This window comes from Tachypleus tridentatus, chromosome 9 (genome assembly GCF_004210375.1).
Source record: "Tachypleus tridentatus isolate NWPU-2018 chromosome 9, ASM421037v1, whole genome shotgun sequence".
Lineage (NCBI taxonomy): Eukaryota > Metazoa > Arthropoda > Merostomata > Xiphosura > Limulidae > Tachypleus > Tachypleus tridentatus.
In genome coordinates this window covers 86,554,666-86,579,529 of record NC_134833.1, presented here as the reverse complement: position 1 = coordinate 86,579,529, position 24,864 = coordinate 86,554,666, and the positions used below count along the sequence as shown (strand labels likewise).

The following is a 24,864-nucleotide window of genomic DNA, read 5'->3' as shown; positions in this document are numbered from 1 at the left end:
TGGGGTATTAATTAGGAGCAACATGGTATCTATTTTTTTAAGTGTCTCAAAAAACTTTTGAAAATTTTACAATAGACCAAATTAAATCAAATTTTTTCTTACTTTTAAACCACACTAGATACTATTCAGTAAGTTTTACAAAATGTCATATAATGTAGTTAAGTATTTTCACTGTAATAAGGAAAAAAATCAGGGGACACCAGTGACATTTCCTCCAGTGTGAAAAGAGTTTATAACAGAACAGCTGGAATACAAAAAACTCAAATTATCCTGCAGATGTTTTAATATTACAAACTAAAGGATGTTTGCAAGTTTCAGAGCAAAGAATTGTCATCATACTCTGAAAAAATTTGTAAGTTATACATTAGTACTCATTCACTTACTTTTCTTTTATATTATGTAACAATGACTAAGAACAGTTACACATAAACAGCACAACAGCTCACAATAAAACTAGTTGAAAATTAATTTACAGAAATGTCAGACACTGGGTGTATAATGATATGCTACTCATGGAACAAAATGTAATTTTTACTGCTGGGAGAGGGTGTGAAAGACAGCAGCTTACTTTATTCCTTGTTTCTTGATCAGCCTCTATCAATTTGTCCACTGGTGTCCCATGGACTAATTCTGATGTGTAAATCTTTTTTGTACTTAACTCCTCAATAACTTCAGGTACAAAAAATTCAGGAAAAGGGTCTAGAAGTGCTCTGAAAATAAAAATTATCATGAATGTTTTCAAGATGAAGCAATAAATACATAATATACAAACAGCAACTTGTAATTTGTATATTTGTCAATTTTCAGGAATTTTAGGATAATCAAAACTGTGGCAAAAAAACAAAAGTTAGCTTATGAAAAACAACAAAGGTCACATGTTTGAAATTACATCATAGATTAATGAGCCAATATAAACCATGTAAATACATATGCATAATATAAAACAAATTTATTCTGAACATTTTTCAAATCCCATAGGATAAAAGTCTTGCAGTGACATGTTTTTCCACGAGTCAGCAAATTTCTGAAATTTTCTAAATCAGAAAACTGACCATATGGCAGAACTCTAGAACAGAAAAAATAAAACTATGATTTTGGTGAAAGGTCTCTCTCTATATATATATTTTTTTGTCTATATGTGCATGTATATTTGTTAAAAATAGATACAAGGCAAGTGCAAGAAAATACAAGTAATATGGAAACCCCAGGCCCATTAACATGTACAAGCATGCTTCTATTTCCCTAAATGCTACATTGATTGATGTGATATGATATGATATGATGTGATAGGATATGACGATTGATCTGGCCAGCAAAATTGAAATTTTGAGTATCGAAGATACATGTAAGCTTGCATTTGGATGGCTTAGGCATCTAAAATATGGTGGTCAGTACATTGTAAACAAATTGATCCTCATAAACAAGAAAATAAAGTATTTTTTTTTATTACAGTGTGACTGATAAGACATGTAAACCCTGAGCTGAACAGATATACTTTTACAAGCACAAACTCCAGAGATGCCAACTATTTCAAATGACTGAGCGTAATGATTGTAGACAGAGCCCTTTATCATTTGCAGCTATCACGTCTGACCAATGTCTCTAAGCTGTTTATTATTATATTATTATTATAACTATCATTATTTATTACTGCTATAGACTGCTTATTTATGCCTGTGTTTTGTGCATTTAATAAATAAATTTAAAAAATTATTTTGAAATTATGTCTTTTATTTAGTTCAGAGTAACAAACATACTGGTAAAACATTGAACATGCACAAACAGTAAGCAGAAAAAGCCTTTGTGTAAGGACTAGTTTATATCATGTTTATGACACTTATTGTAATAGTTTTGCAGCTGTTGCAGCCTTTGCTTTCATGAGAATGTCTCTGGATGGTTAAGAGTTATAAAAACATTGTGCATTTGACTGCATACACATCTTACTCATAAATGTCGTTATCTGCATCATTTTTGTCTTCGCCTCAGCCTTTTGTTGGTGAAATGCCGATTTTGTATATCTGGAACAATCGTTTATCCCGCCATGTGCCACAGAAAAATTGATGCGACAAACTGTACAAAACGCATGACTGTCACTGACTTTTGATGCAATGATTGGATATTTTGCACTATACTCTTTCCTAAATATTTGATTCACAGTTTTAGTCCTTTTAGACTTGCCAGAAACAAGAAAATTTGGTGAACAAGGCCTCTTTTTTTCCCATCTTGTGAATGACTGCATTGGTATTTCTATGCTGCTTAGAAAACGAGAAATACCCATCTATGCGAGCTCTGATTGGCTAACGTGGATTCCCCCACGTACCCAGTATGGAGAAGCACCGCACTCAAACAATTGGTAGACGTCAGAGATACAAATATTTTTTATTATTTCAAGCACATACATGATTATTGCAAGTAGCCATTTGGACTATGTCTTTTATTTATTATCAAAATTTATTTGTATTTCACTAGAAATTTTCTTTTCACTCCTTTCAAGCCCTGAAAAAACAATTTATCACTTTATTGTATAGACCTATATAATACATAATAATTTGGGAGTTGCAACAAGTTGTAATATTTGTCTGTATGAGCGTATAGTCGTAATGTATACACCAAAATCGTAATGATTACGCTCAAATTGTAATGGTTGGCATCTCTGAAACTTACATGAGTACAAACTTCTGTCAATTTGTGTGATACAAAAATCTGTGAATTATGTGGCAAAAATCTTTGACCAACTGTTAAAACTGCATGGCAAAGCAAGGCAATAATATGAAAAATACAGAGTGGGATGGAGAAGTTTTCCAAAACACAGTGTAGTAGAATGTTAAAAACAAATATATGGGATAAATTACACTCAACTGTGATTGAATATTTATATGTACAATAAATAAACTTACTATTCCAAAGATTGTTTAATCTCAAAATATAAGTCCAAGGGAGGTCCGTTCATCTACACTTTAATCAATATGTGTTATTAGGTAATAATGGTTCACAATAATTCCTCTCCTCATCAATAACCCTAAACACAAGTTAACCAGAGAGAGATAAACTAAACCTATATCATAGTGAAAAGTATCAAAATATTGTTGATTTGAATGTGTTTTGTAATCATTATAAAAAAGCACCTGGGTATTATTACTTATCTACATGCATATCTTTTTATACAAAAATCACATGGAAAACAGCTGTTTATTCCAAATGGGAATAAACTAGAAACCAGGAATTTTGCACCTATAATGGGGTCTGCACTTGGATATTATTATTTATTTCATCCACGTGCATGTGTACCTTTTCAATGAGGGAAACTGCAAAAAAAAACATATAGAAAAAAAGTGGTTCCTTATATTGCAAATTACAGTTACAAATAACAGAGAAATGTGTGCATCTTTTTAATGAAACAATCTAGCAAAAACTGCATAGAAGATAGGTGGTTCCTTATATAACAACTTCTAATATAGAAAAAAGCCAGTGCATTTTGGTAACAATGCATTCCACCAATGACTTTTATATCATGTTGCAATAAAAGCATTACCTAATATTCTTCAGAGGCTATGTGCTGAAAGTATAAAATATGTATAAACTACAAAACTGAAACAAATAATAATTGTTTTCTAATTTAGAGGCTCTATTAAGTAAAGAGATTTTTTTTTATCATTTAGGCTTAAAATTGGAGGACAAGTCGGTGGGAAGGTTACCTTTATAAGCAAGCCACATCCTGTAAAGAAGTAACACAAGTATATAGGTTATACTTTTATGCTAAAATAGGTTCTGAACACACACAGTGACACAGTCATCTAAAATAAATCAACCTAATAAAATAACCTGAGTGAAGTCTATAATGATAAAAGGATATCTGTGTGTGTGTCCACTATAGCTCCAAGAGAAAATAACCTAGAAACTTGAAAGTTTGCCCTCATACTAAGTGGATCCTAAGGGAGTACAACTGGGGTTTATTATTTATCTTAACCATGCGCATAAGAGCATGTGCATCTTTTTAATGAGGGAAGGAAGCAAAAACCCACATAGAAAATAAGTATTTCTTTATATAACAACTTTTAATATATATATAAAAGCTAGTGAGTTTTAGTAAAAATGTGTTCCAACAATAGCTTTTATGTCATACTGCTTAGAAACAAAAATGTAACCTAATATTATTGTTAGTCTATTTACTGAAAGTATAAAATGAAATGTATATTTTGTTGATTCCTAAATTCAGAGTCTACAGTGATTAAAGAGATTTGTTTCTTATTATTTGTTTTTATTATTTAAACTCAAAATTGGATTGTCATTTTTACTTCCATGATAAATTTTATACACTTGGCTGTAGACTAGGTTATCTCACATTACATCTTTACTTAAGATTTACTTTTAATTTCTTTAATTTCACAGCAACACCCTTGCACCCCATCACTAAAATCATAACAGGCAGGCTTTAAACTATTCTATCTGGATAAGTGTATTTTAGCTTTCATGACTTGTCTTATTTTGAGAAATCAAGCAAGATATGATGCAACATAAACTGTCTTTTATATAGGTTAGATAACTTGACATATAGTGGCATCTATAATTATCTATAATAATTTTATTATTATTATACTTTTACAATTTTTTTCATGTTTCTCAACAATAAGAATATGTTTTAAATAGTTCTGGCTGTTCTTATATGCTAAAATAGGTTCAGAATACACATACACACACAGTCATCTAGAATACATCAACCTAATAACCTGGGTACTTTCTCTAGGGTGTATATATATATGTAAAGTATCAATCCATAGAAATTTCAAACACTTCTTCTGAGGCTCAACAAAATATTTATAAATGTATGAACAAACAATGATTGAAATTTCACACACTTCTGATTGTAACCCTAACACTATTAACTGATTTGGTTCTATAGGTAGTCAGATTGTTTTGCTTATCATGATGAAAGGAAATACGTTTCTTGCACTTTGTGATCTCAGTACAAAAGCAGATCCAAAGAGAATAGAGAAAGTGAATACATTCAGAGTTTCCACAGGGAAAAAAATCATAAAAAATGATTGGTTAACTTAAAAAGATAAGATTTCACTTAACAATGTAACACCCCAGTAACTAAGTCATAAAGGAAAACAGAAATAATTAATATCATGAATTTTTACTTGAATTTTTTTGCACACCAGGCTTCTCTGTTGTAATCTACTTCCCAACTAAGTTCTTTCCTTGCTACGCCTATCAGATTATCAACGTATAAACCTACAGATGAACAGAGAAACAACATGACATAGAAAAAAAAATGAAGGTTCAGAATTGATTTATCTATATCCTTTTTATATTAAGATAAAACTTATATAATGCTAGAACTCAATTTATAAATGATGTTTCAGTTTCAAATTTACTGACACCCAGTGATAATAAAGTTGTTTAAGTAATTTCTGAATGTAACTCTTTAAATAATTTGAATAAAATAATTATTTATAAGTATATATGAATACACTGAAAAGAGATAACAGGCTGAAAGAGAATGTTTTAATCAATAAAGAAACTTTGTAGGTTGTTTATTTCCATAATGTAATAAATTAATTTCATTTACATTTTTCTTTTTAACTTTTGAGAAATTTCTGTTTTACATTCATCATCTCATTTTAATTCGTAGTTCAAATCCTTGTATATTTTTGTTTGAAGTTAAGCACAAAGCTTCACAATGGACTATCTTTGCTCTGTCAACCACAAGTACTGAAACTTGATTTCTAACATTGTATTTCCACAGACATACCACTGTGCCAGTGGAGGGCCAAATCCCTATATCGGTTTAAAATGCCTAACCTAATAAAGCAATAACATTCAAAAAGCCTTCTAAATTTTATTAAGAATCACCTTCAGTTTATAATGCATAAAACTTTTTATAAAATTTCTCTTTCTCATCTTGCTGTGGATATTTTAATAGAAAAGCAAGAATTAGAATTTCAGATTCACTTCTTCCTGCACAAAGTCATTGTTTGGGATACTACTTTCACTCAATGCCAGATCCCACTCTACAATGCTCAAAATGTAAGCCAAAAGAATATCTTAACTATGTAGTATCAGTAGCTCAGTGCTTGTCTAACTATTACAATATTAAAACTCAAGAGAGCTGGTGTAGTAGTAGTTTCCTGAGAAGCTATATGTAGAAGAAACGTTATTCACACGTGTCTCTTGTTTGAAATCTATAGTGAATTAACTAAGAGAAAAGTGAAGAAAAAACATCAATAAAATTATTATACTTAAGAAAAATCTTTATGTATTATTGTGATTCCATTTCTTCGTAATAAAACTTGACTGAACTCATTTGTCCCAATTTTAGATGTGGTTAGTCCAGCCATCTTAACAAGTTACAAAACAAACAAATATAGCTTTAAACAGCTAATAATATAGATCTATCTAAAGCCTTTCATAACACATTTACTCCATAAAATTTGGTTACATAGTAAAAAAAAATTAAATATATAATTTCTGTTTGTGTATAATTAAATAAGTATCTGTAAATTAATTTCACAAATTTATTCTGTACAAAAATTTTTTGGTAACATTTTTCTTGCAACAAATTAGATTTCTATAATACCAGTTCATTATACTCTTATATTAAATACTAATATGAAGACTGTACTTACCCTTTGGTAAAATCTCCCATACACTCAATACTCCCATCAGATTGTCAATATCACTGTCAATGCTTTCAGCAACACCAGGATACTAATGTCAGAAAAATATGTTTTAAACATGCCTGAAATGTTACTCTAACAGATAAAAATCCTCTGTATCTTATTTTATGTTAAATTGATATTACAGAAATGCAACATGTAGATATGGAAATCAAAAAATTATTTACACTGAAAAAATTATTGCACTACCCAGTCTCTTCACACTTTTATTTGTTCCTGAAATAATTTATGAAATCTTGCATTGTGGAGGTGTCAGAACTAGCAAAAAATGGTAACAGACATAGTATGGTGTAAGCTGACTTGTATTTCAGTCATCCGAATGTTAACATGTTCCTAAACTGAAAATGTATTTCCAATAGATACTTATACTCACATAATAGGTTTATCAATTCGAACTGCTCACTATCTGCACATATTTTTAATGCTTGTCTTCCACCTCCCAATCCTCCATATCCACATGTAACTGAATATGCAGCAGCTTTTACAAATCAACAGGAATGCAACACAACTCCTATTATCACCAGTGCCCTCTCAACTTTTGCATTTGTTGTCAATTAGTTGATATTTATTAGCACAAAGCAACTGAGCAATCTGTGCCACACAACCAGTAAAAAACAAACATAAAAGTAAAATAAGTTATGAAATTAAAAATGAATCAAAGTAAAACTAAAGAAACTTCAAAAAGCAGGACAAAAATTTAAATAGAATTTAAAAAGTCAATGGCCCTAAAAATTTAAAAGAGTAAAATCTGTCTGCACACCCACTGTAGCAGTGGAATATAGTACAGCAGCATATACCCGAGATGGAGTAGGAGACAGTAAATTCCAAGCCTTGGGGTAGGAAATATTAAATATTTTAAGCATTAGACCTCTTTCTCCTCAACCCACTTCAGGTAAGAATGAAAGTAAGAAAGGTGGGAACCACTACAGTTAACACAGTGAGGTTTCAGTTAGTACTTGTAGATGTCATGGTCTTTGCCATCACAATAGGCATGTCAAAGACCCATGACAAGATGCCTTCAAATGACTGAAGCCCTGACATTGGAAACACTAGAGAGGGCTAGGAATATAGGCTGTACCTTACAGTTTCAGTAACCTGCCTTGACAGTAGCAGGTGGATACAATGATGTAAATGTCAAAATAAGAACATCTGTAAGCAGCATAATTCTGTCCTTACAAGTGGAGATATGGTGCACTGCAGAAACACCTTAACTGGAAAAACCAAAAAGAGTTTCCAACTCAGGAATGTTCTTTAATTTGCTATCAATGATAACTTCTCTTGAGAAACTCTAAGTAGCACAGGGAGTAGCCTTGTGGTTATAACCCCAATGGCTTTCAAATTCAGGAGTTCGGTGTATTGTGGTGTAGATATTTCCACCAAAATGTCATCAGAGTGCAACTTCCTGACTGACTGGGGGAAGCCAGCAAGTCTTTCTAATCCCTTTTGAATAATAAATAAGAGACATCTGCCATAAGGATTTTCAAGTAATGAACAAAGAATGACTCTGACTGTGATGGTAACTGTGTAACAGAGCTGTCCATGTGTGGTTGTTTTCCACTTATTTGTTTTTTTTCAGTTTCATTATTTTATTTTTTATGGATTGGGGTATCTATGATAAACAGAGGACATTTCAGTGCCCACTGACTCCATCCACCATGGAGCCCTATAAGGGGATGCACTCTGATACCAAACAAAGACATTGCAGCAACAATAATGTTTTGTGAGCACTATACCTAAACATCAGCATCAGACACAATGTACACAACACTACTGAATATGTCCAACACTGGTACTCAGTTGATCCTAGCCCAACAGGACCAGTTAACTGACCCTGGGGTCACACCCATCTACAGGAATTAAAGACTAAAGTAGTGTGTTGAAATTGGACCCCTCAACCACTAGAATCCTCTCTTTCCTTCAAGAATCACCATGCATGGCAAACATGTGAGTGAATGTTCACATTCCAAAGGAGGTAAACTGAAAGTACAAGAACATTCTCTGGGAGATCCCCTAACCATCTATAGGAAACCACCTCAAGAAGTTGCACTTGTTAATCACTTTGAGATTAATTGTAGGACCTACACCACATATCATCAGAAGTGGGGAGGCTGGTTGAAAAATGTGAAGGGAAATTGAACAGGTTAATTCAAATACAATATCTTCCTTCTTCTCACAAAGTAACTAGAATCCCACATTGAAAAAATTATCTGCTTTCAGGAAGTGCTCAAACAGGGACCATGAGGTATAGAACCAGAAAAGAAAATATCACACCTCAGTCGAAGACTGCACCACATCTGATCCAGGTATACTTCTCCCTCTTTTATGACTGTGTTGCAAATATAAAAGGTGGAAAAATATGTATTACCTATTAATAGGATCACTGAGTGTCAATTGGCTAAGATGTGACAGACAACAGTGGTAACTTGACCTCATCCAATATTGGATGGCATCTAGAATTGTACATTAGTTCCATGGTAGACACTGTGAACCAACATTCAGCAGATGATAGGAATGTTGAAAGCCTTGACAGGATGACATCTTCAAAAATGTGACACTATTTAGACAAAAGGGAAGAATAAACAATTTAATTAATTGGCAAATCCACATTGTAAGGGTAATGGGGGATAGGTCCTGGGATATTTAAGGATTCTGCAGAAGAAACAAACAATTATGGAAAACACAATTGTTTGTTTATTTTCCAAAACCCTTCAGATTCATGGCAACTAAAATATGCTAGTTGTGGGCTCGGTAAAGGAGTTTCAACTTTTGGAACAAAGATACTGTGACAAGTTACACACTACTTAGTGATATAAGATAGCACCATGAAATTGTCAGAGTGGGCCATCATCATATGCCCCTGAACATCCAACAAAAAAATAATTCAGAATACAATGAACCACCAGCAACTAAGATGTTGATATGTAGAGGCAATTCAGCCAGTGTCTAATCACCCAAAACCTCTTGAGTGTTGAGATATGGACCTCAACCTGAAAGGGAAGCATTTGCATAAAGATGACAATCCATCTGAGGAGGTGGAAGAAGAATTTGGAATTGTAGTATTTGTCCAATCTAACAAACAAAGCTGGCCTGTAAGTGGAAAGGCAAGGTAATAGAAGCATCTAAGGAATCTCGAATGTTGTTGTTGTTTTTTGAATTAAGCACAAAGCTACACAATGGGCTATCTGTGCTCTGCCCACCACGGGTATTGAAACCCGGATTTTAGCGTTGTAAGTCTGCAGACACACTGCTGAGCCACTGGGGGGCAATCTCAAATGAGGCTCCAACAGTCAAAATGCATTGAAGGTGATGCTTAACAAGGGGCATGAGAGCTTCAAGAGAAGTCCATGTCCCTAAAAGAGATAGGGTTTTTCATGCTATAGGAGAAGGAAAGGCCAACAGATTGCAAACAAAACATTCTATATCCGCTAAACTAAGAGGAAAAAACTGGGCCTGACTGTTGAGATAATTGAAAAACACACCCAGATTATTCAGATACTGTGTGACTGTGAGAAACAACTTCTTCACCTTGATGAGCCAATCCACTCTGGTAGCCTCCTGAAGAAGAAACTAAGTATGGACTGCAGATTTAATGTGAAAGAAAACCAAAAGCACCTAGTCAACCTTATAATGATGGAAACAAAGGCCCCTGGCTTGAAGAAGTCAAGCAAATGACCTGACTACTCAGCAGAAGGTATTAAGAGTCAAGGCCAGATCAAATGGTAGAGCCCAAAACTGATAAATATGTCACTGATAAATAAAACAGAGTAAATGCTGAAATGCACTGGAAATGAGAATGTGTAGCAAGGCATTCAACTTGTTGACCTTCATCTTCCACAACCAGAGTTAAGTAAGACACCTTCATGAATTTGGGTGAGACCAGGAAACAGATCAGGGAAGATAAAACTATAACTGTTAGCCACTCTTTCATCTTTGTGGTATGGCAATCAGACTGGAGTAAAAACTCTGGCTGAGAAGGTTCCCCAAACTCAATGGTCTCTTTCAAAAGTCCAAAATTGCCTCTTGTAGATGCCGGCAAGAAACAGGATCCCTTGGTTGAAAGAAACAAGGGAGTGAGGAAACAGTGAGGGAAAGGAATTGAAGGACAAAACAATCTGAAAGAACCTGTAGAACCCATGAATCCATTATAAACATATACATATGCTTGTACACATGTACAAGTTTCCTGCTATGCTTTTCTGAGATCAGTGGATAACAGTCAATCCTGCAGACTAATGTATTTAAGAACATGGCATTTAGATGTTATGCAAATTTTTTTACCGATTCCTTTTCACCAATCCACACAGTCAGTCTCTATATCTCTGCACCCAGGTACTCACAGTGGGCTAGTTAAATTTAATTCTCCGAGCAATGTCTTGTTGAAAGTCCCTATTTGCTCAAATAAACAATGACTACTTTTTTCTGTGGAGTCAACACACAATCCTTGGAATGTTGTAGCATATACATATCTAAAGTGAATCTATTTATAGCCCAAAATGGCTGATGCAATATCCAGGCCTATAAAGTTGTTGAAGTAATAATCGGTTGGTTGGTTGGTTGATTTAGTGTTTTATGGCACAAAGCAGCTAGGCGATTTGCACTAAACATCCGGTAAAATGTTAAAAGTAAATTTAGTAAAATTTATAAAAGTAAATTAAGGTAAAATAAAGTTTAAAAAACACATAAATAGCATAAAAGCAATGTTTACTACACCTAGTTTACAATATTAAGAGAAAAACTACAGTAATTCAAGTTGTAAAGGACTTTTTGTAGCATAACTGTAACTATCATAACTCAACAGGAAGACTAACAGGTAAGTACAAAAACCACCATCAGTCACCTGAAGTTAGCCTTTCCAGTCCTGGTTCCAAGTTATTTGACGTGATGGCCATTTTCAAAAAGGAAAGTAATAAAAAGGTTTTAAAAGACATGTAGTAAAATTATAATAATAACTCGCCAGGATGACTAATGGGTAGTTCAAACTGATAGTACAATCAGTAGCATTAGTCACCTGAAGTTGGCCTTTCCAGTCCTGGTTTCGAGTTATTTAATATTATGGCTAGTTTCTAATTTCAAAGCAAACTAGATGAACTGTTATATTTTTAAAAGGAAGCCACATTAAAAAATATAATGTATAAATTAAAAAACTTAAATGGCATTAAAAAGATTAATGGCCTTTAAAACTAAAAACATTACCAAGATGGACAGTGTCACCATCACCAATAACACTGTCTAACATTATGGACAAACCTTGGTACAGAAAATTTTTAAAATGGTGCTGTTGTTAAAAGTCTCAATGTCGACAAGAGTGTAAAATGTGGCTTATTGTGATCTGAGTGTTACACAAACTACACACTGGCACATCAGTTCCAGATAAAAGAAAATGAGTTAAAAAATTGTGATCAATGCGTAGTCTAATTAGAACAACTTTCTCTTTCTGATCCTTACTAAAGCAAGACGGCCAAAGTCCAATATAGGGTTTTATTTGGAAAAGCTTGTTTTCACATTGCTCACTCCAAGTCGACTGCCTTGAATACAGGACCATAGTCCATGTATGGACAGGCACAGTGGTGATAGTGCCAGAGCAGAAAGACTGAGGTGCAGTATCGGCGAGCTCGTTCCTGCGAATACCAACATGGATTATTATCCAGAAAAACTAGATAGAAGTAGATATTAGAGATAAATGGGCCAGTCGGTGAGAAAATAATCACTGCCTTGTGGATTATTGTCAACCCTCCATGAAAAATGGGAGAATAAAGAAGGGGAGCAAATTGAGAGATCAATAGCAGTAAAGGACTGACCAGGTGTATGGAAATAAGTAAAACAACTATTATTGAAAAGAGAAAGGTTGTGATAAGAGAACATATGCTCTACAGAGCAACCCCTCTTATCAATATCAGCACTTCCCCAGAGGGGATGATGTCCATTAAAGTCCCCCAGAATGAAAAAGGGAGACTGCAACAGTTCAATGAGAGCATCAAGGTCTGACTGATCATGTGTCTCTCCAGGCAACAGGTAGAGAGAACAAACAGTGATGGTATGACACAAGGAAACACGGATGGCTATGGCCTCCAAGGGTGTGTCAAGTGGCAAAGACAGGGTGGGCACATGCTGATCAACTAACAGTGCCATCCCTCCATGCACTCATCCATCACACAGCCTGTCACTTCTGTAGAAAGAAAACTGCTGAAAGGTGAATGTATCAGCAGGTTTCAGAAATGTTTCCTGCAAGGAAAGACATAAAGGATGGTAGGAAGCAATTAGTGTTTTAATGTCATCCAGACAAGATTGGTTGGTTGGTTGATTTAGTGTTTTATGGCACAAAGCAGCTAGGCTATCTGTGCCAAACATCTGATAAAAAGGTAAAAAATAAAGTAATTGTAGTAAAATTCATAAAAGGAAATGAGAGTAAAACAAAACAGATTTGAAAAACATAAATAGCATAAAACCAATGTTGACATCTAGTCTACATTGTTAAGAGAGAAACCAGAGTAAGAGAAGTTGTAAAAGACTTTCTGTAGCATAATGGTAATTATCATAACCTGCCAGAAAGACTAACAGGTAAGTACAAGAACCACTGTCAGTCACCCGAAGTTGGCCTTTCCAGTCCTGGTTCCGAGTTATGTGTCATTACGGCCATTGTCAAAATGTAAAATAATAAAAGTTTTAAAAGACATGTGGCAAAATTGTAATAATAACTCACCAGGACGATGAACGGATAGTTCAAATAGCAGCGTATGTCACCTAAAGTTGGCCTTTCCAGTCCTGGTGTCAAGTTATTTAATGTTACGGCCATTTTCCAATTTCAAATTGAACTCTTAAAAGGGAACCACAATAAAAAAGGTTTAATGAATAAATATAAAACACTTAAATGACATTAAAAAGATTAATGGCCATTAAAAAATTAATCAAGGTGGACAGTGTCACTGTCACCAATAACACTGTCTAATGTTATGGACAAATCTTGGAACAGAGTGCCAAAGTCCAATATAGGGTTTTATTTGGAAAAGCTTGTTTTCACATTGCTCACTCCAAGTCGACTGCCAGCTGGCTCAGAGCCAAGCCTTGAATACAGGACCATAGTCCATGTATGGAATAGGCACAGTGGTGATAGTGCCAGAGCAGATAGAATTAGCTGCCGTGTCTGTATGCTCATTCCTGCAAATACCAATGTGGCCTGGTATCCAGACAAACTGGATAGAAGTAGATGTTAATGAGAAATGGGCCAGTCAGTTTTGAATATCAGAGAAAACAGGGTGTGAACCAATGTGAAGCAGTTCCAGGGCCAGTAGAGAACTAAGTGAGTCAGTATAAATAGTGCAGTTGAAGTATTGCTTAGCTTCAATAATATCAAGGGCAAGAGAAATGGCATACAGTTCAGCAGTGAACACAGAAGCTGTAGAGGGGATTCTGCATGCAACCACCAAACTGCAACAAACCATGGCAGAGCCCACATAGTCACCTAATTTGGAACCATCCGTATATATTGGAATGGAAAGAGTGTTCAAAAGATGTTCAGTAAATAAAAGATGGTACTTCCAATCTGGAGTATCTGCTTTTCTCAGATGACTTAAAGAAAGGTCACATATAGGGACTATAATAAGCCATGGTGGGATGAGCTGACCAGTGGATTCTGCAAAGTTATCCAAGGACAGACCCAATTCATCCAATTGCACCTGAATGTGAAGGCCAAAAGAAGCAATGGCAGATTGTCTGTTCTGAAAAAGTATGGCCCACCAAGGAAGGAAAACACAACCCCAGGTGGAATGCTTTGGTAAAGAACGAAGTTTCAAAGAATATAGTAATCCAGGTTAGAACGTAAACCTCAACAGTTCCATTGTATCAAGGTGACCATTTTTATTTATGTGTAGGTGAATTGGGTGGAGAACCTTTCTGTTTACTATCACGTCTTTTTTCTTTACTGTCTTCATTTGAGGGATGTCTATCGACCTCTATGGATCCTGCCCTGGGTAGATTGGGCAGGTCTTTGCTGTTGGAAGGGAATTTCAGTAACTGAGGATGTGAACAAATGATTGTTTTGCATCTTGGGGTGGGGGAAGAAGATGTACCTGAGTAAATGCCTGTACCTGGAACCAAAGGATGTGGATCTTGGGAGTGGCTAGAATGTATATTAGGGACAAAGATAGGTGTTGAAGTTGATTCATCAACTTTTTCAACCATGGAGGCCAAAATACTTTTCATTTATTTTGAGATGAGAACAATTCTTTTGGAGGCAGAGAGATCTGTCTGCACTCCCACTGTAGTTGTGGAACAAAGTGTAGCAGCATACATCTGAGATGAGGTGACAGACAGCAATTTTCTAGCCTCAGGATAAGTAATGTTATGAATTGTTTTCAAATGCTGCATCTCTTTTTCTTTCAACCATTTAGGGCAAGAATGAAAGTTGGAAGGGTGAGAGCCATTGCAACTGATGCAATAAGGGTCCATTTCACACTTGTAGGCATCATGGTCTTTGCCACTGCAATGAGCACACGTCAAGAAACCATGACATGACATCTTTGAGTGACCGAACAGTTGCCACTGGAAACATCGGAGAGGGTTTGGAATGTATGGCTGTTCTCTGTAATTAAGATAACCTGCCTTGATGGTGGCAGGCGGACATGGTGACGTAAATGTGAGAATGAGGACATTTGTCAGCACCATAATTCCATCTTTGCAAGGGGATATACACCTCACTGCAGAAACTCTTTGGGTGGAGAAACCAGCGAGAATCTCTGACTCTGGGATGTTCTTCAAACCCCTCTCAACAGTAACTCCTCATGATGAATTTAAAGTAGTATGCAAGAGGAGTTCACTGTGTTGAGATGTGGATGTTTACACCAATATATCACCAGATCGAAGTTTCTTTACTGACTTTGGAGAGCCAGCAAGTCCCTCTTGTCCCTTCTGAATGAAAAAGGGAGATATTTGCCCTAAAGGTTTGTCTGAAAGTGAATGCAATATAAGAAAATGAGGTACAACAGGTGGTACAGATGGTGAGGATTGCTGCTCAGAATCTTCGAGATGTGATCGTTTACCTACAGACTGTTTTTTCACTATTTTCTTAAGATTTGTAATTAGAGTATCCATAATAAAGAAAGAGAAATTTTGGCACCCACTGACCCCACCCATCATGGAACCCTAGAAGGGGGTGCACTACAATGACAAACAAGGACACTGCAGCAACACCAAGGTTTTGTGAGCACTATACCCAAACACCAGCATGAGATACAATGTCCACAAGACCTGTTGAGAACATCCAACACTGGTACTTGGTTGACCTTAACCTGAGCGAACCAGCCGATTTACCAAAGGGGGGCCACCCCAAGGCTGCCTTTTTACAGGAATTCAAGACCAAAGTTGTGTGTTTGGCTTGGACCCTTCAACTACCAGGATCCTCTCCTCCCCTTCACAGTTTGCAAACTGTGAAGGGTAGACACGTGGGTGGATGTTTATATCCCAGAGTAGGCAAACTGAAAGAACAGAACCTTCCCTGAGAGGTCCCCTCACCACGTACAGACACCCACACTAAGGGGATTTATAAGTGAGTAATAACAAAATGCTAGTGTGGACACAAGTAGCAACAATGGTACGAGCAGTTAACCAGTTCCCTATTAAAGCAACTGTTGGAAAATAGTATTTCAGAATGTGGACTTTATATTAGTTACAAACATCTTACTCAACCAACTATAATTGGCTCAGAAATTGCAACTGTAACTGTAGAAAGTGGGTGTGGCACTCATCAAAAGTTCCAGAAAACGTATTTCTCTTTCTTCCCAATATCACATAAAGAGCTTGAAAGAAAAATATATAACATGAGCAATTAACTTATTTTTGGCCTATACATCAAGGTGGAGTGTATAAGAAGAACTATTTAAGTGTCAGAGATGAAAAGTTATAATTTTGCAAATTTGTGGTTCAAAGAAGTTGAAGAATTTATCCTTAAGGTTTCTTTTGAAGTAAAGGAATTGCAGCTGAGACAGATTAAGACTTTGAAATATAATTTACATCTTAATGTTAATTTCATGGGAATATATTGGTAGTAAGATTGCTTAATTACAACTTGAATGTAACAATATAAAATCTCAAGACATGCTCAGTACAGGGGTTCCTGTGATTTTAGGGTTAATAGTGACAAACTAATCAGTTTTTGAATGCACAAATTCTTGTTATCTAAAATATTTTTCCCACATGCATGAATTTTACTGATTTTAATATCTTAATGCTTATTACACAAATCAACTAAATGAATATTAAGCATTATAACAGATTTTTATTATACCAGTATTGGACTTATCAATGGATAATACATTTTTTAAATATTTCAAAAATAACAGTGCATGTTAGTAAACAGTCGTACATGAACCTTTAAAAAGCACCTTTTATACAGAGATTAATTATTCATTACATTTCAACAGAAAACAGTTACACAGCAATAAGAATATTTAGAAAAATGTGGTAGCATTTTACTCAAAGGGTTAAAATGTTGGCATTCAAGTAAGAATACTATACAAAGGGAAAATATTGCAGTTTGAATTAATTTTTAATTCATAAAAGATAAGGAAAACAGTTCTCAAGCTGACTTAGTAAAATCTACTGATGTTATATCAAAGGTTTTAACAGTTAGGGCTTGTTTAGATCTAGAAATATCACAACATTAAAAGAATTGTGCAAGAGTCTTTGTAAAATAAGAGTACAAGTAAGAAAAATTTGTTAATGCTTTAAAAAAACAAACAGTAATAGTCTCAGAACAGTCGATTAAATAGAAAATAAAGTATACATAAATGTTACCTTATGTTCATTTAAAAATTTCAGAAAATGCATATAAAGTTATGAGATGATTGTTAGCCCTATCATCACTAGTATTCTTTACTGCACAAGACATGTGATTGTTAGCCCTATCATTACTGGTATTCTTTACTGCACAAGGTGTGATTATTAGCCTTATCATCACTAGTATCCTTTACTGCACATGCCATGATTGTTAGTCGTATCATCACTAGTATCCTTTACTGCACATGACATGATTGTTAGCCCTATCATCACTGGTATCCTTTACTGCACAAGACATGTGATTGTTAGCCCTATCATCACTAGTATCCTTTACTGCACAAGACATGTGATTGTTATCCCTATTATCACTGGTATCCTTTACTGCACAAGATATGAGGTGCTAGTGTTTTACATTCAAAATTTTATCAACCTGCTTCTCATTTATGTTATACCAATTACTTTAGTATAAAATCACAGCTAATAATCCACATTTTAATAGTATACAAGTTTTAAGTTCTTAATTTTTATAAAACAACATTTTAAACAACCCTTAATCTCCCATAATGTGACATTTTCTCTATGTCCTCTTCTCTATTTTATCCACTACCCCTCCCACTAACTATGAAATTAAATGTAAATTACTCACTATAAAAATCATTCAGACAAACCACAACTATTATAGCCTTCAATATTTTTGGTTACAGAGTTATCAAACAGACAATCAAACTCATTTTTCCACACCCACCAGTCCCATCCCCTTTTTCAAGATTTGTTAATAGTTCTCTCTTACATGTGACTATAGGACAGGTAAAATAATGACTAGCTTGGGTGAATTTGTAACAGGTCTTATCTCATAGTTACAAAGCCAGAAAATCTGAGATTGTTAGAGAAAATTGTCTGTTTTTTGCACATTATTATTCCATGTTCTTTAGTGTATTATTTAATGCACTAACACCATTAGATTAAAAAAGTAGGATTGACAGTCATTGACAGTCAAGAGCAAAACAAAAAGAATACGTAGATAAGTATTTTTTTGTTTTTCATGTTTGTTCTTTAGTTATTATTATAAAACTAACTAAAATGTAAAAATATGGATCTCTTTAGGTTAATTAAGGTTATATTAGGCAAAATAAATAAAAATATTTCACTAGGTATACATGCAAGAAGATCATGGGCATAGCAATTGAGCTCCATTGTTCCTCAAGTGAGTTACAACTTATAATTGTGTGAATAGCAATTAAAGATGGTATATGTATATGTTATGAGTTTAAAGCTACTTGCAATAAACAAATGTAGTTCTTGTTATAATTTGAAGTCATTCTGGAAAGAAAAAACAGGTAATTTATATTTATTTCAATTTTTTTTTTTTTTCCTGTGGTTACAAGATCAGTCAAGTTAATCAAACCTACATAGATTTAGGTTAGAGAAAATGACAGGTAAAATATAAAGTTTTACTGAAACAATCATTTAAAATGTATTTAGGAAGTTTTACAGATTAAACAAATGACAGGTAAAATATAAAGTTTTACTGAAACAATCATTTAAAATGTATTTAGGAAGTTTTACAGATTAAACAAATGATATTTGAGATAAGGAAAAACATTTTTAGTCTTAACATGAAAATCACTTTTCACACAGACTATTCAAAACAATTACTTGATGTATTCACAAACAACTTTGTTTCTAGTTTATTTAAAATACTTCACTAAAAATTATGACATTTAGTTTTTGAAAGGCTTATAATGTTTGCTAAAAGAATGCCAAATTTTAGAAAAATATACATACAGTATTAAATAGTAGTATGAAATCTATAATGACTTTAATCAAGTACAAAGATGTTACATGGTCTGTGTTGAGGGAGTTAAAATCAAAGATATTTTAGTTTCAAAACATAATTTTAGTTCATGATGTCAAAAAAATCACATAACCTGAGAGCTTTCAATAGGTGGACCTTTCTTTTTTCAGGGGTAAACCTTGTGGTGTGAGCAATACATCAGTTAAATGAAAAGTAGTAAGAACATTTTTTAGTCATTATTTGCTTTCTGTCAAAAAATGAAAACTTACAAATGTTCTAATTAATTATAATCTAGAATCCAGACTATAACAATAACACTGATTATTAGTGACCAGACTGCAAAAACAAATACTTAACTTTATAACATGCAACTTACAAAACAATTCTGAAAAATAACTTTAACAAAAATATTGTTGGTTATAATTCCTATAAACTCGACCATTTATTAGATCACCTATTTTAAACCAGCCAAAAAATTGTAGAAACAAGTAGCACACATGTGTAGAGATGAATGTATGAAAACTGATGTTTTTGATATCATTTATAAATCTACCTGTATTTTCATTGCAACTTCTCTCCTATCATGAAGTGTAGCTAGGTGAACTTGTCCTATGGATGCTGCTGCAAAAGGTTTGGGCTCAAAAGAATGTAGTTTGTTCTGCCAGTCTTCTCCTAATTCTTGCACCATCACTTTCTTAAAGAATAAGAAAAAAACAACAAAAAATAGGTCTTAAAAATTTAAACTTATTCTTACTTAAAATCTGTTCTACTATTATTTCTAGAAACATAAGTTTGCTGCAAATTAATAATTACAAATTTTTTTGGTTCTACACTTTATTGGATAAGTAAATACAAGATTAATAATGAATGTCAAAAACCATTACAGTACCTTTAAAAGGCATAAAGAACACTACAGATTATATATGATGCTTAATGACCAAATTTCAAAACAATGTCTTTTAACTATAGTCCAAAACTTATTTGAAGAAAAAAAAATTAGTTTCCAATGTCTTGTTTTGTATGTATATTCTGTCCTGTGTTTTTGCTTAAACTCAAGTTTGCTTTCTCCAGTTTGAGAAGAATAAAAATTCAATACCTGAAAAAAAATCTATAATGGTAGAACTGGAATTAAGTAATTAACTCAAGATATCTGGGAAATATTTCATGTTTGTCATATCTGTCCAGATCTTAGAAAGTAATAATTTCCTATACTGAAAATGTATTTCCAATAGGTTCTCATCTCCTCTAACAAGATTAATTGTTGTTTTTCATTACTGCCTTCTATATGCAAACATTTTCTTCATGCATGCCAAAATATTTCTGCTCTCTCCTACTGGAATCAGAAGATTTCTACACAATTCTCATACAAAACATCATGTGTCACTTCTTAATCAATAGAAGCATGACATGCTTACATAATGTATGTGATGCCCTCTACACTCCTCCACTGAACTATCACTTCAAAATTTGGCAGATTTTGGTACTGAAGGAATGTGGGAAGTGTGAGTGGAAGTAAGCACCTATCAGAAGTAAATTTTCAGTGTAGGAAAGTTATAGCTTTAGATACAGTACTTACCTCCTCTCACAAAATTAACTAGAATCACACATTAATGAGAGTGACCAGTGGAAGGAAACAACAAAACTAACCCCCAAAAGTGTCCAAAGGATACTGCTGGAATTGAGAAAATCAAATCCAAAGATCAGACGAGGGTAACTACACCACTTCTTAGCCAGGTATACTCTTCACCCAACTATGAAGTGTGTGAAATACGAGGGAGAAAATTGAAAGAGCATATCTAAGTGGAAGAAAATGTGGCAGGAAAGTGATCCTAACCACAGAAGCATACTGTAACTCAATCCCACAATAAGAAAGGTAGATGAATAAAGGATGCACCCCTAGGTATTGAGTGCCTAAGATGCATAAGACCAAACTCATTTAGTCAACTACATGCAAAACCTGCCTGCAGGGTAACGATGTCCATGCAAGGATGAAGACTCCCAACTGATGGTTTGAGCCATATTTCAACATCTCACTCTCTGTCATTGGTTATCGTAAACAGAAGGATATCGTGTCATCTACACCTTCAGTATACTACCACCCTACTCTGTAATTGATTAGTTATGGTGAGGAACTCATTCATCAGGGTACCTTCATGGTCTACATCCCCAGAAACTTGGAACTGAAAAGTGTTTAGTAAGGACTTGCTTAAAGAAAGGAGGGTGACAACAAGATGAAGAATCCAGAGGAACATCATCATCGGAGATAGTGCAATAAGTAACCATAAAACCTTATTCTGAATAGCAGTCTCCTTCTGCTTTGTTCATGCAGTCCATGGGTGGATAAGCATATTTATGAAGTAAAGCACTACAAGGTCATTAACCTGCAAGTAATCTTGTAGAACACCCCATTGTATAGTGTAGATTTCAAATTAAAGAAAGTACATAGTGGGAGATGAATTTGTTGATTGTGGTCCACATTCTGTATTGCAAAATATCCTCCTATGGATGACAAAGATAGGAATAAAGGGAAAAATGAGGTGTCAGATCTGATGGAAGGACATCTGAAACAAATTCCAGGAGGAAGAAAGCAGTGTGAAACAGGCTAATCATATCAAAAGATGGACCCAAGTGGTACAGGTAGAAGGTGAAATATCACAAACAGAAAAGGACTGACAGGTAATACAGTCAGGAACACTTACCCCAGAAGCTGTATGGGCAACATAACAACATGGAGCCCTGACTGAGCATAAAAGTTTTATCAGAATCCAGTCTACAATTTATGTGGGAAATGGAAAGTAGGGCAACAGAAGAAAAGGAGAACCACCCACCCAAGCTGCTGAACTCTTTGGGAAAAAGGAATGATCTTGATAAAGGAGATGATAGGGAGGGTGATAAATTGTATGTGAAACAAAGGCAAACAAATCTGACCACTGATGTCCACAGGCTAAGAGAAGAAAATATGTTTTAAGAGAAAGATGAAACATAGAACACAAAGAAAGTGGTTAAGATTGCAGCAAATTAAGGGAATGGAGAGCCACATTAACATCCCAATCCAAAAGTGTAGGCCACTGGAGAGGATGACATATCTGAAATGAACACACAAGTATAGTAAGGACAGTAGAGTAAAAAAACTCTACAGTAACAGGAAAAATAAAAGGTATGGGATGTGGCCATCTGTTATCCCAAAAACAAGGAGACTGTAAATCCACAGTCAAAGATCCATATGACAAATTCTACCACCTGAGCCATAGTAGGTTAGTCAGCAGGAAATCCCCTAGTTGTAGACCAAGGATGAAATATCTTCCACTTGCATTTGTACATTTCCATGGAATATATATAGATGGAAACAGCTAGTAAGGAAGCAAATCAACATGTGAAGCAGGATCTTCTTGCCAAGGACTGGACAAAAGCCAGGTGTGAGCACGTAGGATGTCAAGGGTGAGATGTGTACCATGCGACCTAGGTTCACAAAGAAGTAGGGACAAAGTGGAAGAGGAGCAGGGTGACACAAGCACTTATTGTGATAATGGAAACCAAGGCTGAACTGGCCAAGAAGGAGCAATCAGGAGGACTCAATGAAGAGTGGAGTGAGTGAGAGAAATCACCTGATGAAGTAATTGGTGGAAACACATATGACCAATCGTGACTGAATGCATTGACTACCAGAGCCTGAGGATGAGGCACAAGTGATAAAAAGAGAGATAATTTAGTGTTGAGGGCCATAGTAAAGGCTTACACATGGGAAGAAATTCACTGATGGCAAAGACCCCTGAAAACAAGAGATCTAACGTCCATTCTGCGGGATATACCCAGTTTGGGTGCAAAAGATTATCTACAACCAGATAAAAAGCACCCAGCATATGACATGCAAAAAGATGAATGCAATATGAGTGAACCCAGTATAAGTGATCTCTGGACCAGTTGCTCTTTGGTAGTAGATATATGCTACTACTGTATAACTGTCTGAATGAACCATCACTAGACAATCTTGGGCAAGAAAAAGGAAGTGATGCAATGTTTGACATATGGCTAGAAATCTGAGAACATTGTTATACAAGGAGTTTTCATCTGCAGACCAACAGCCTGAAGCTTCCTGGTGATTTACCTACTTCCCCCATCACTGAAGGGATACATCCATGGAAAGATAAATCCAGACACAAGGGGAGGAAGCAGCACACGCTCCAAAGTATGGGCTTTGTCCAACCAATGCATATCATCTGGCAGGAAAATATAAATTGTAATGCATAGGAAAAGAATTCCAACCAAAATTCCACTGATCCTGAAGCACCCACTGAATGGATCTCATATGGGCATGCATGAGGGAAAACAGTGATATCATTAATTATCACATCCCCACAAGTGACAGAACCTTTCAAGGTATAAGCTGAGCCAAGAGGGTGTGACAAACTGACAGTTCCATTGAACAAACTTGCAAAGGAGAATAATGAGGCTGACTGATAGAAGTATTGAAAAATACTGCAGAATGGACAAGATACTAAGTGGGTCTGATGAAGGACTTATCCAGTCTGATTAAACAGCCCACCCAAGCTGCCACTGAAAGGAAATGGTGTGTAAAATTGACTAATTCTGTTTAGAATAACCCAGAAGAAACCAGTCATCCATGTAATAATGAAATCATAACCCCAGAGTAGGGAGATGTTGAGCAAAATTTTAGATTATTCAACAACATATGTAAGGTGCTGATGCAAGTCCTAAGAAATGGACCTATAGATGGACAAACCAATGATAAGGATGAGACTGGGGTGATAACTGAATACATAAATAAGCATTGAAGACATTCATTTGCCTATCTCAGGGTGAGAAATACTCCACAGTGAACTGGATAATGAAATGAAGAGACTGCAACAAGATAAATCGATTATTACTCACCAATCTCTGGTTTTCTTGGAAACAATGAAAATATGGAAATAAAGATCCCAGGAAGGGTGGGGAACAGGTGAGATGGCCCACTGCAACAGCAATTCTCAAACTGCTTTCAACAGACAATGGCTGGCCACTAGATCTTGAGGAGGAAGGAGAGACAGTAGATGAGAAAAGAAACTGAACAACAAATCCTTCTTACTGTACCTGAAGCATCCATTGATCACCAATGAAGAAATGCCAGTGATGAATCAACACAAATTGAGTTCCCATCAGACTTGAACTCATTAGGTAGGGACCAGTACTGGTTGTAATGGGGGTTGCATTGTTAAAGTAAGCAACAAGAAGAAGTATCTCAAGTAGAAAGGAAGAGTAAGGACCAGGAATGGGAAGTACAGAAAAAGGTAACTGGAGGTATAAGAGAGGTTACAATATTTGTAATTGTGGATTGCTGATGACCAATGTCACCAGAGGCTATATAGTTTATGGGACCATATCAAATAATGTAACACCTCAAAAATTGGATCATTTACAAATTCCTAAGATATGTTGAGGGTATGTGGACCTTAGCCAGTGTGGCATCATGACCTGCAAGGTTCCAACAACAAAGAAACCATATATGTCATGCTAGAGCCAAAGACAATATATGCTGGCTAAAGTGGAGGAAAGAAGGGAAAGGGTATCTCTTAGAAAACTCCTCAAGATATCTATAGAGAGCCTCAGATAAAAGATATCTGG

At 35.0% G+C, this 24,864-nt stretch overlaps 1 protein-coding gene across 6 annotated transcripts in view; it reads right to left on the bottom strand.

Moving 5' to 3' along the window:
- The window catches only part of Coq8 (ubiquinone biosynthesis protein COQ8, mitochondrial), a 68,507-nt gene that overhangs the window by 15,236 nt on the left and 28,407 nt on the right, over window positions 1-24,864 (bottom strand). For all 6 annotated transcript variants that reach the window (XM_076455505.1, XM_076455508.1, XM_076455506.1 and 3 more), the window contains exons 7-10: window positions 19,799-19,939; window positions 6,630-6,711; window positions 5,142-5,235; window positions 569-710 (exon numbers count right to left, since the gene is read on the bottom strand). In XM_076455505.1, coding sequence (XP_076311620.1) covers window positions 569-710; window positions 5,142-5,235; window positions 6,630-6,711; window positions 19,799-19,939 — 459 coding nt within the window. The remainder of the gene's footprint in view (window positions 1-568; window positions 711-5,141; window positions 5,236-6,629; window positions 6,712-19,798; window positions 19,940-24,864) is intronic.